At 45.0% G+C, this 11,592-nt stretch overlaps 1 protein-coding gene across 1 annotated transcript; it reads right to left on the minus strand.

The window, feature by feature from the left end:
- Positions 1-1,678: 1,678 nt before the first annotated feature.
- On the minus strand, positions 1,679-6,769 carry LOC124505895 (uncharacterized). The gene is given in 8 exon segments (XM_047071957.1): positions 1,679-1,815; positions 1,923-2,007; positions 2,408-2,492; positions 2,494-2,588; positions 2,590-5,633; positions 5,636-6,137; positions 6,247-6,370; positions 6,747-6,769. Coding segments are annotated over 8 exon segments (4,095 nt in total).
- Between the last annotated feature and the right edge of the window lie 4,823 nt (positions 6,770-11,592).

Below are 11,592 nucleotides of genomic sequence, written 5' to 3' on the forward strand. Positions count from 1 at the left end.
CATAAGAAGGAGCCTAGTGTATTGATTTTCCCCACATCCTAGAATCTCCAAAGTTTAATTATGAAGAAATATTTTATTATTCAAATTTAACACATTGATTATGGCATGATTCATCATTAACTTTTCTTGCTTTATAAAATTTCCTGACAAGCTTCAGAGGCATCGAGATATTGCCTGAAGAAATTTATAGAAGTTAAAAATGAAATCTGAAAGGTATTGAACGAAGTTTTGTGAAGAAATAGGAGGAAAACATCAGTATTAGATTGGACTGAAAAAAAAATGCAACTTCCTGAAGTGGGTACAATGTTGATTGTGAAGAAAAATGAGTTAGACTTTATAGAAAACCTGATTAAATAAACGAGGAAAAACTGTAAGCCTATAGTTTTGGGAAGAAAATTCATGTATCATATAACTTCAGGTCTGACACACACAAAAAAAGACCAAAACTTAGAAATATTCCATAAGCAACAAAAGGTTTTTAAGCACATAATTAAAAGGCTTCAAAAACAGATAATCTAGTACCTAAAATAGGTTTATGGCTTTTTACTGTGTAGATAGGACAATGTTCTTGGTGTTAAAACAGTCCTGTGAAAATTTAAAAATGCAACACATATTTAAAGTACATATTATTTTCAAAATCAATTTGGGAAAAAATACACTGACCCCATGTTGTTTGTAAATATTTGACAATGTCTATAAGCTGATATTCAGCAATAAATAACAGATGCATTGGCTTACATTTTTTCTAAATCTCTATGAATATAACTTAACTTTAAATAAGAAGTGGATATTTTACACTAATCTTTGTTATTTCATCTTCTGTTTGTCAGTCTTTCTAAAATATTTCTGAAATATTTTACTTTTTAGTAGCTAATGGTGGTCTGTGCCAACTCTTCTTGTGTAAATGAGATCAATTTCTGTTTTCAAAATCAGAACAGAGGAAAACCAACAGTGCCAGAAGTTAAAAAAAAAAAAAAAAGTTAATCATCTCTGTTATGCCCAGAATTCGTGATCCCCAAAGACCACCAGGGAGCCGAGTCTGATGCAAAAGCAAAAGAGCCTTTATTCGAGCTAGCTCGAGCTCAATCCCCTACCTGCACCGACGCAGCGGTGAGATACCGGGGAGAGCGAGTTTCAAAAGCACAAAGGTTTTATAGGGGTCTAGGGGCAGCCGATTGGCTGGGGAAGGGTCGTGGCCTCGGCCGATTGGCTGGGGAAGGGTCAGAGTCCTGTTACGCAGGTCGCTGGGTGTGTTTTGATCAGGAAGTTTGAATGGGTGAGTGGGAGGTTACTCAAGGGGAGGAGGCACGATCTGAGGTTTCTGCGATTTTCCCGGAAAAGGGGTCATGTCGGGGACATAGTCACTCAAGGTGGAGAACACAGAACAAGATGGAGTCAGCCGGTGTAGGCCCGCCCTTTCATTCCCCCCTTGTCATGTAGCTTACGGACCCAATCATGGGACTGGCTGCATTTATGGTGACAAGGGGAACAGAGTTTGGAGGTTTTACGCTAAGTTCTGGGAAGCATGTGTCCCTGGGGTGGCTTTGGGAGGTCTGATTAAGTATTGTCCCTGAGCTGGTGTCTATGATCTGCCAGGTGATGTTTGGGGGGGCGTGGGGACTCCTGGCAGCATGAGCAATGACAAGCAGAGTTAACAGAGTTACCAATATTAGGTGGGTCAAATGCGCTGTAGCTTGAGCTTGAGAGGGTTGTGTTGGTCCCGACTGATGGCCCATCGCGTGACGAAGTCCTTCCGGATCGAGGAGGGGTCCACTGGCCGAACGTGGGTGTGATGGACCCAGGTCGCGATGCCGTCTACTTTGAGAGCGGTGGGGGTTGTCAGCACCACGATGTAGGGTCCCTTCCAGCGCGGCTCGAGGGTCTCTCGGTGGTGCCTCTTGACATAGACCCAGTCTCCCGGCCTGTACTGATGAGGTGTCGGGGTCGGGCCAGCCTCGTAGATGGCACGGAGGCGCGGCCAAATGTCCTCATGCGCCCTCTGGAGCCCTCTCAAGGAAAGAAAAAGTTCTTGATCTTTAAACTCAGCAATAAGTTCAGCTCAAAGGCTGGGAATAACAGGGGGTGGCCTGCCAAACATGATCTTGTAGGGAGTAAAACCCAGAGTGTAAGGAGTGTTTCTAACCTGGTAAAGGGCGTACGGTAGGAGAGTCACCCAGTCCCCACCAGTCTCCATGGTTAATTTGGTAAGGGTCTCTTTTAGGGTTCTATTCATTCTTTCTACCTGTCCTGAGCTCTGGGGCCTATAAGCACAATGTAATTTCCAGTTTGCCCCCACTGCCTTGGCTACTGCCTGTGTTACCTGCGAGATAAAAGCTGGTCCATTGTCTGATCCTACCATGGCAGGAAAACCATACCTGGGTAAGATGTCTTCTAGTAGCTTCTTAGCCACCATCTGAGCCGTTTCATGCTTGGTTGGGTATGCCTCCACCCAGCTAGAGAAGGTGTCTATAAATACTAAAAGATATTTATAAATACTTTCCTGGTTTGACTTCAGTGAAGTCGACTTCCCATTGGGCTCCCGGTCTGGTGCCTCTGAGCCTGGTTCCTTTTTTTATTTGATGTGGCTCTCGCGTTGGTGAGTTGGCAGGTCTTGCAGGCAGATACAACTTGCTCTATTTTGGTGTCCTGTTGGTGAATCTTGATTCCGGCATGTCGGATTAAGTCTTTTAATTTTTGGGCCCCCATGTGAGTAGAACGATGCATGTGCTCTAATATTGAGACTCCGAGCTGGTCTGGCAGCACGAGCTCCTTGTTAGGTGTATACCACCATCCCTTTATCTCCTGGGCCATGGGGAGTTTCTTGATCCACTGTAACTCCTCCTGGGAGTACTTGGGCTGGTCTGGTAAAACTGGGTCTCCCGGGTCTAGTAGTTGTATGGTCATGGTGGGGACTGGAGTAAGGGCTACTGCCTTGGCTGCCTGGTCAGCCTTTCGGTTACCTCTAGCTACTGGGTTATCAGCTTTTTGGTGCCCTTGGCAGTGGATAATGGCTAGCTTGGCAGGAAGCCATAAGGCCGTAAGCAGGTTAAGTATCTCCTGCTTATTTTTTATAGTCCGTCCTTCTGCCGTCAGTAACCCCCTCTCCTGATAAATTGCCCCATGAATATGAGCTGTGGCAAATGCATAACGGCTGTCTGTGTAGATGTTAAGCCGTTTTCCAGCTCCCAGCATCAGCGCCTTGGTGAGGGCTATGAGCTCTGCTCGCTGGGCTGACGTTCTGGAGGGTAGAGCCTCCACCCATACAGTGTCCGTTTCGGTGACCACCACTGCACCCGCATACCTGTGTCCGTCTTGCACAAAGCTGCTGCCATCAGTGAACCAAGTAGCCTCGGCATCGGGGAGGGGCCGGTCGGTCAGGTCCGTCCGGAATCCATGTACTTGTTCCAGGATTCCTGCACAGTCATGTAGTGGAGCACCTAGGTCAGGGTTGGGCAGCAGGGTTGCAGGATTGAGGGCTGCACTGGGGTGGAACCGCACTCATGGAGGGTTGAGTAGGAGGCTCTGGTAATGAGTCATACGTGTATTGCTCATCCATCTATCTGGAGGCTGTTTCAGGACCCCTTCAATGGCGTGTGGGGTCGTGATCCAGATCTCCTGTCCTAGGGTCAGTTTGTCTGCATCCTTGACTAGGAGTGCTGTCGCCGCAATAATTCTTAGGCATGGTGGCCAGCCAGCAGCCACTGGGTCTAGTTTCTTAGACAGGTAAGCCACTGGGCGGTTCCAGGGGCCTAAGGCTTGAGTTAGAACCCCTTTTGCTATTCCCTTATGTTCGTCTACAAAGAGGTGGAAGGGTTTTGTAATGTCTGGTAGGCCCAGGGCTGGGGCACTTAAGAGGGCCTTTTTTAACTGATTAAAGGCAATTTCTTCTTTTTCAGTCCATTTAAATGTTTTCCCCTCTTTGGTAGCTTCATATAGGGGCTTGGCAATCTCAGCAAAACCTGGAACCCAGAGGCGGCAGTAGCCGGCTGATCCTAGGAATTCCCTCACTTCTCTTCGGGAGGTGGGAGTAGGGATCTTTAGGACAGTTTCTTTTCTGGTATCTGATAACCGCCGCTGTCCGCCCTCCAGGATATATCCCAGGTAACTTACCCTCTCCCTGCATATCTGAGCCTTCTTCGCAGATGCCCGGTACCCTAAGGCCCCCAGGGTAGCCACCAGGTCCTGGGTCCCTCGCTCACAGTCTTTGGCCATGTCGGCAGCAATCAGGATGTCATCTACGTACTGTAGGAGGGTGAGGCCAGCGTGCTCCCTTCTGTACTCACCCAGGTCCTCGTGTAGTGCCTCGTCGAAGATGGTGGGTGAATTTTTGAATCCCTGAGGTAGCCGTGTCCAGGTGAGTTGCCCACTGTAGCCCTCCTCCGGATCATGCCACTGAAAGGCGAACAAGGGTTGGCTCTGGGGTGCCAGCGGCAGACTGAAGAAGGCATCCTTTAAATCTAGTACAGTATACCAGACCCTGGAGGGTGCCAAGGAGCTCAAGAGAGTATATGGGTTGGGAACAGTTGGGTGTATGTCCGCGACCCTCTTATTTACTTCCCGGAAGTCTTGTACCGGTCGATACTCATTTGTGTGAGGCTTTTTGACCGGCAGTAAGGGGGTGTTCCAGGCAGACTGGCAAGGAACTAGTACCCCTAGGCTTCGTAGTCTCCGGATGTGTGGCTGGATCCCCTTCCGGGCCTCCTGAGACATGGAGTATTGTTTGATCCTTACCGGACTCTCTCCTGGCTCGAGCTCTACCAGGACTGGGGTCCTGTGAGCGGCTAGTCCTATCCCCCCCATCTCTGCCCAAACCGAGGGGAATTCTTGTAGCCATCTGTCTATATTATCCTCTCTCGGGAGCGCCTCCTGGTGGAGGAGGTATTCATCCTCCAGTTTCATGGTCAGGACCTGGATGGGGTGGCCCTTGCCATCGGTGACCTGAGGCCCCCCTTGTCTGAAAGTTATCTGAGCTCCAATCTTGGTCAGTAAGTCCGGTCCTAACAGCGGGTAGGGGCATTCTGGTATTACCATAAAGGAGTGGGATACCCGGCCCGTTCCCAAATCTACTGTTCTTCGGATAGCCCATGAATACTGGCTCATACCAGTTGCCCCTTGTACCCAGGACTTCTTGTTGGCTAGTTTTCCTTGTGGGGTGTGGAGGACCGAATGTTGTGCTCCGGTGTCAACAAGGAAGTCAATAGGGGTCCCCTCCACTTTAAGAGTTACCCTGGGTTCGGGGAGAGGGTCCGAACCCCGACTCCCCTAATCACTTAGTTCATCTAGCTCTAGGACTTTTACTTGATCAGTCTTGCTTCCCTTCCCGCTGGCCTTTTTTGGACAATCTCGGGCCCAATGCCCTATCTCCTTGCAGTATGTGCACTGATCCTTCTGCAGCCTCTGCTTCCCCCCCTTGGTGGTTCCTTTACCTTTTCTTGCGTCGTCTGCCAGCTGCCAGAGACGGCGGTCTCGTTCCTCGGGGAAGTCAGCAGTGGTAGCTAGTAGTATTCTGGCCAGGTCTCGAGTCTGCTTATTGCTGGCAGCCGCCATGGAGTGAGCCTGCTTGTCCTCAGGAGGCTCCCGGTTATTATATACCTTTTCGGCTACCACCAGTAAGTCCTGCAGACTTTTTTTCCTAGTCTATCTATTTTCTGTAATTTTCTCCTAATGTCTATGGCCGATTGGTTTACAAAGGCCATGATAACAGCTGCCTTGCTTTCCAGAGCCTCTGGATCCATGGGGGTATAGGTACGGAATGCCTCCATGATCCGTTCTAAAAAGGCAGCCAGAGAGTCATCTTTTCCCTGTTGTACATTTCCTACCTTGGCCAAATTGGTTGGCTTTCTAGCAGCCATTCGGAGACCCCCCATTAGAGTCTGGCGGTAGACCCGGAGCCTCTCCTTACCTTCTGCAGTGTTGAAATCCCACTGGGGCCGAGTTAAGGGGAAGGAGGCATCTATCCGAGCCTGGTTGGTGGTGGGATTCCCGTCTGCGCCCAGAACTAGTTTTCGGGCCTCATTGAGGATTCTTTCTCTTTCTTCAGTCGTGAACAGGACCTGCAAAAGCTGCTGGCAATCGTCCCACGTGGGCTGATGGGTAAAAAGAACAGAGTCTAATAAATCAATAAGCCCTGCTGGTTTCTAGGAAAACTTAGGATTCTGAGCTTTCCAATTGTAGAGGTCACTAGTGGCGAAAGGCCAATAGTGATGGGGCTGATTCCCCTCCGCGTCTGGGGGTCCGGCGGCTCACAGGAGCAGAAGAGTGGAGTCGGCAGCGGAGGCGGATTGCTCCCTCTGAGCCCTTTGTCTGGTAAAGGGCGGGCTTCCCACTGGAGCGTTTCCGCCTCCTGCTCGCGGAACAGCGTCTGCCTCCCCTGGAGGGGGAGGATGGTGTTCTTCCGGCATCCTAGAGGGGTTATACGGGGGAGGAAAAAATTAATTCTTCAGTACCCCCCTGTAAGACAGGGTAGAGGGGTGCTGAAGGCTGGATAAGACTTTTCTTCTTCTTTGTCCCCTGCAAAGCAAGAATGGGCTTTGGTTCCAGAGGGAGCGGGGCTAGGAAGGGCTTAAGCCAAGAGGGTGGGTAGAGGCGTAGTCTGAGTCTGTCCCATAACATCCGTCCAGTAAGTCCACAGAGCAAAACAGAGAAACACAAAAACAGACAAACAGAGGGCCCCTAGAAAGTCTTCCAACTCCATGGAAGCAAAACTGAAAGCTAGCTTTTGAGGGGATTCCACGTCCCTCCAAAACCGAAAGCTAGACGACGGCCTCATGCCGACCAGCGGGAGCGACCTGCCTCGTCTCAGACCTTTGAGGGGATTCCACGTCCCTCCAAAACAGATGAGGGGATTCCATGTCCCTCCAGAAGGGAAAATTGGAACGTCTTCCGAAACTCCCGGCCCGTGGTCCTCCAGTGCGTCCACTTAGACCGCGTCGGGCACTACCAGAATTCCAGAAATGAGCTCACACAGAAAAGACAGAACAAATAGACAGACACTAACCGTGGCCAGTCAGGCTCTCCGGGTCGGGGGTCCCTCGGGGGTCTTGGGGATCCCGGGCCGAGCCCCCAAATGTTATGCCCAGAATTCGTGATCCCCAAAGACCACCAGGGAGCCGAGTCTGATGCAAAAGCAAAAGAGTCTTTTTTCGAGCTAGCTCGAGCTCAATCCCCTACCTGCACCGACGCAGCGGTGAGATATTGGGGAGAGAGAGCGAGTTTCAAAAGCACAAAGGTTTTATAGGGGTCTAGGGGCAGCCGATTGGCTGGGGAAGGGTCATGGCCTCGGCCGATTGGCTGGGGAAGGGTCAGAGTCCTGTTACGCAGGTCGCTGGGTGTGTTTTGATCAGGAAGTTTGAACGGGTGAGCAGGAGGTTACTCAAGGGGAGGAGGCGCGATCTGAGGTTTCTGCAATTTTCCCCGGAAAAGGGGTCATGTCAGGGACATAGTCACTCAAGGTGGAGAACACAGAACAAGATGGAGTCGGCCGGCGTAGGCCTGCCCTTTCAATCTCAATCTCCTCCCTGAATTCTTGCTTGCATTCTGTTACTGACAGTTCTCTGCTGCCTAAAGTCAGGCTGCTCAGTCAGCCACTTAGGTACTGGCTGACAAATACAGCAAGTGGATCACCTGGAAAAGGCCTAGGTGAAAAGCATTGGCAGAGGGATGCCAACAAGAAAGTATGCTCACCTGTTGCTCAGTGCTTTTCTTTCTAAACTTTCAACTCACTGATTTTCATATAGGAAAGAAGATTGCTGATCCCTGCTGGATCACGGAACTGGCAATTATTGGTGTAAATCAGTGTGGACTAACAAAGAGTAAACTTTCACAGGCTTGTTTGTATTTCACCTGTTTGAAAACTCAAGAGGTTCTCTACTTTGTAAGTGATGCAGGGAGAAGGCTTGTGTGCAATGAGGATTATTTGAGAAACTGGACAGTTGTGTGACAGCCTTACCATCTCTGTTTGTTCCATAAACCATCTTAGAACTACAATGAGAAGATCGCATTAAATTTCACAAAACTGGAAGTCTTTTCAGGCTTACAGTTCATAAACAAACATGTTGACACTGGCATTTGTTTATAGCTTAGATTGAAACTTAAGTGAAAACTCACAGTGATTCTGACTTCTTTTGAAGTAGAAGCAGCTATTTTAAGACCAGGAACCTACTAGTGTTTGTAAAGAAAATGTATGCTTTTTGCTCTCAACTGGATCCAACAATTACAAACTTGTTTCTTTATGGTCTTGTTTGGTAAGTAGGTCTTGCCTCATTATGATTCTGTAGTCTTTGCTCCAGGTTGACATAAAGAATGGTATGGAAAAATGATGCTTTGTTTCTATATGTCCTCTGTCTCCCTTTGTGTTTCTATTTTTACCATACATAAAAAAACACTTCAGCTTTTAATGGCAGTTAACCAATTTCAAACCTTTTTCAGGGCTTAGACTCAAGAAGCTATACACATTTTAAAATTATTTTTATGGGCTTTGTCATTTGGCATTCTCTTTCATTTTAGCAATTTTCATGAGAGTTTAAATGTAATAATGCAATTCATGTAATACTGCTTAATTATTATTATCTACTATTTATCCAATGATCTCATGATGGCTTATTAACACTAGTTAGTTGAGATTTATAAAACCCTGTGAAATTTCAGGTACAATGGCCAGGTTGTGCTTAACTACTTTTTTCTCTAAAAGCTGCTTTGAAGTCTTTGAATATTTAAACTATGATTATAACTCATGTTACTATCTTGGAAACTGTGGTAGCTTCATTTTTATCTTGTTCTCATGGTTTTCAGAGTTTTAGAAATTTTGACTCATTATTTCTGGAAAGAACCAGAGGAAATTTGACCAAGTAATTTTTTTTAAGTTCATTTATTTATTTTGAGAGAGAGAGAGAGAGAGAGAGAGAGAGAGTGAGCAGGGGGAGGAGCAGAGAGAGAGAGGGACAGAAAGAATCCTAAGCAGGCTCCATGCTGTCAGCATGGAGACTGACTTGGGGCTCGAACCCATGAACTGTTAAATCATGACCTGAGCTGAAATCAAGAGTCAGATGCTCAATTGACTGAGCCACCCAGACACCCCTTGACTAGGTAATTTTGACTTAGAGTTGAAACCACATCCATAAGAGTATTCAGATCAGGGAGATTGTTTTTTTGTTGTTGTTGTTCCATTTGTTCCATTTGTTGTTCCATTTTTTTTTAATTGATGTAGTTACATTTGTTGATTTTTTCTTTTGTTCTTTGTGATTTTGGTGTTATATTCAAGAAATCATTGCCAAATCCAATGTCCTGAAGGTTTTCCCCTATGTTTTCTTCTAGTTTTATAGTTTCAGGTCTTAGGTTTAGGTTTCCAATCCATTTGGAGTCATTTTTGTAAATGGTATACAGTTGAGAATCCAAGTTCTTTCTTTTGTATGTGTTTATCCAGTTTTCCCATCACTTTGTTGCATAAGAATATCAGAGGAATGATATGGGGTTCTTCTCAGTCAGTTCATTTCTGATGATGTAATTTTGATCATTTGGTTAAGGTGATGTCTGCTGGGTTTTGGAGTCATCATTGGCAACTTGTTTTCTTTCTTCCTCCATATCCAATCCATTATTTCTTCTTGTAGATTTTACTACCTAAAAATTTGTTGAATCTATATATTTTTTTTCCTGGCTTTGACCCAATCTCACTTTTCCCTAAACCTCCATTGTCCCAAATATTCTATTCTCTGTGCTGCACCCCTTTTTCTCAATGTCTTGATCTTCTGACTCTTATTCTTTCTTCTGATCTCAGCTCAAACATCATCTCCTCCAGGTGGCCTCCCCTGACCTTCCAGAACAGCTCAGGTTCCTTATTTTACATTCTCACAGCACAGTATGCCTTTTCTTCATAGAATTTGCTACTGTAGTAAATTTAGATTTGTTTGTGTGATTTTGGATATACAACTATCTTCTTGATAAATGGCAAATTCTGTGGCAGCAAAAATTGTTGTTTGCCTTTGTGCCAGCACAAAGTGTTTAACTCAGGGGCGTCTGGTGGCTCAGTTGGTTAAGCATTTGACTTTGGCTCAGGTCATGATCTTGTTGTCTGTGGGTTCCAGCCCCACATTGGGTTCTGTGCTGGCAGCTTGGAGCCTGGAGCCTGGAGCCTGCTTTGGATTCTGTGTCTCCCTGTCTGCCCTTTCTCTGCTTGCACTCTGTCTCTCTCTGTCTCTCCCTCTCAAAAATAAACACTAAACCAAAACCAAAACAAAGTGTTTAACTCATAGTGTTCATAAATAACAGCCTAGCAATAGTCATAGTAATAATATCATTAATGTTGGGTATTTACTATTTGCCAGTAACTCTGCTAAGTTCTCACATCTCCATATTATCTCAGAGAAGAAACTGTGAATGAAATATAGTTCATGAAAATAATTTCATTGCATGTTATTGAATTTTTCATTTACACAATCTTTTGTAAATTATATAATTGTACATCTGTTTTTGGTAATTTAATTAATAAGTAAAATATTATGAACTGTAATAAGGAAGCTACAACAAAAAGATATAATTATATAGAGAAAGCCTTATAAATAGTAGCCAGTAGCTCTTTAAAATAATCTTTGTGTTCAAACACATTCTTTCTGCATTTTTAAACTTACAAAACTCCAACTGCATGAAGAATTCTTTTTAAAGAATGATCTGGTGCCATTAGTAGCAGAATATATAAACAGAATTATATAAATTCACAATGGAAAGTAAACTAGGCTCCTTATTTTTAAATGAATGAAGTTGGAAAAAGAAAGGAAACTTTCCCCCAAATAACGAGACTATAGTTTAAATGTCATTTTTGCTTTTCAGGAATGACCTGCCAGTACTTATTGGCTAACACTTTTTTTTGTAGGGTTATTGGCTAACCCTTCATCACCGATGGCAGACATTCCCTGGCTTTAACTGTTGTGTTGTTTTAACTGTGTTTGTCTACTAAAGGTCAACTGTAGAATTTTTGCTTTGGACAAGCTTTGAAAGGATGGAGAACAGATTAGGTTTACTTTTCCTTTAATCACAAATTATATGCATATAATTTTTGAGATGATCAAAAGCATCAATAGGGGACCCCAGGAAGAAGAAGTAGTCATTTTACTGCTTTAGAATTTGAAAGAGTTTTCATTAACTTGAAATTTATTTTTTTTTAAGTTTACTTATTTATTTATTTTTAGTAATCTCTACACCCAACATGGGGCTCAAACTCATGACCCAAATTTTATCTTCTAATTCACCTATTCTCTCCTCGGCCTCTTCAATCTGCACTGTAGCCACCTCCATTTTATTTTGCCCCTCACTTATAAAATTTTTTAGTTCATCATGACTATTTTTTAGTACCTTGATCTCTGTAGCAACAGATTCTCTGATGTCCTCTATGCTTTCTTCAAGCCCAGCGATTAATTTTATGACTATTATTCTAAATTTGTGTTCCGTTATATTGCTTACAATGGTTTTGATCAATTCATTAGCTGTTGCTACTTCCTAAAGTTTCTTTTGAGGAGAATTCTTCTGTTTAGTCATTTTGGCTAGTTTTCTGTACCTGATGCGTTTTAAAAGCTTGTGTGCTCTGCACCTGCGAGCACCGCT

The sequence above is a fragment of the Lynx rufus genome, unplaced genomic scaffold (assembly GCF_022079265.1).
Source record: "Lynx rufus isolate CCGP_SWC_20201006 ecotype Redwood Valley unplaced genomic scaffold, mLynRuf1.p SCAF_9, whole genome shotgun sequence".
Taxonomy (NCBI): domain Eukaryota; kingdom Metazoa; phylum Chordata; class Mammalia; order Carnivora; family Felidae; genus Lynx; species Lynx rufus.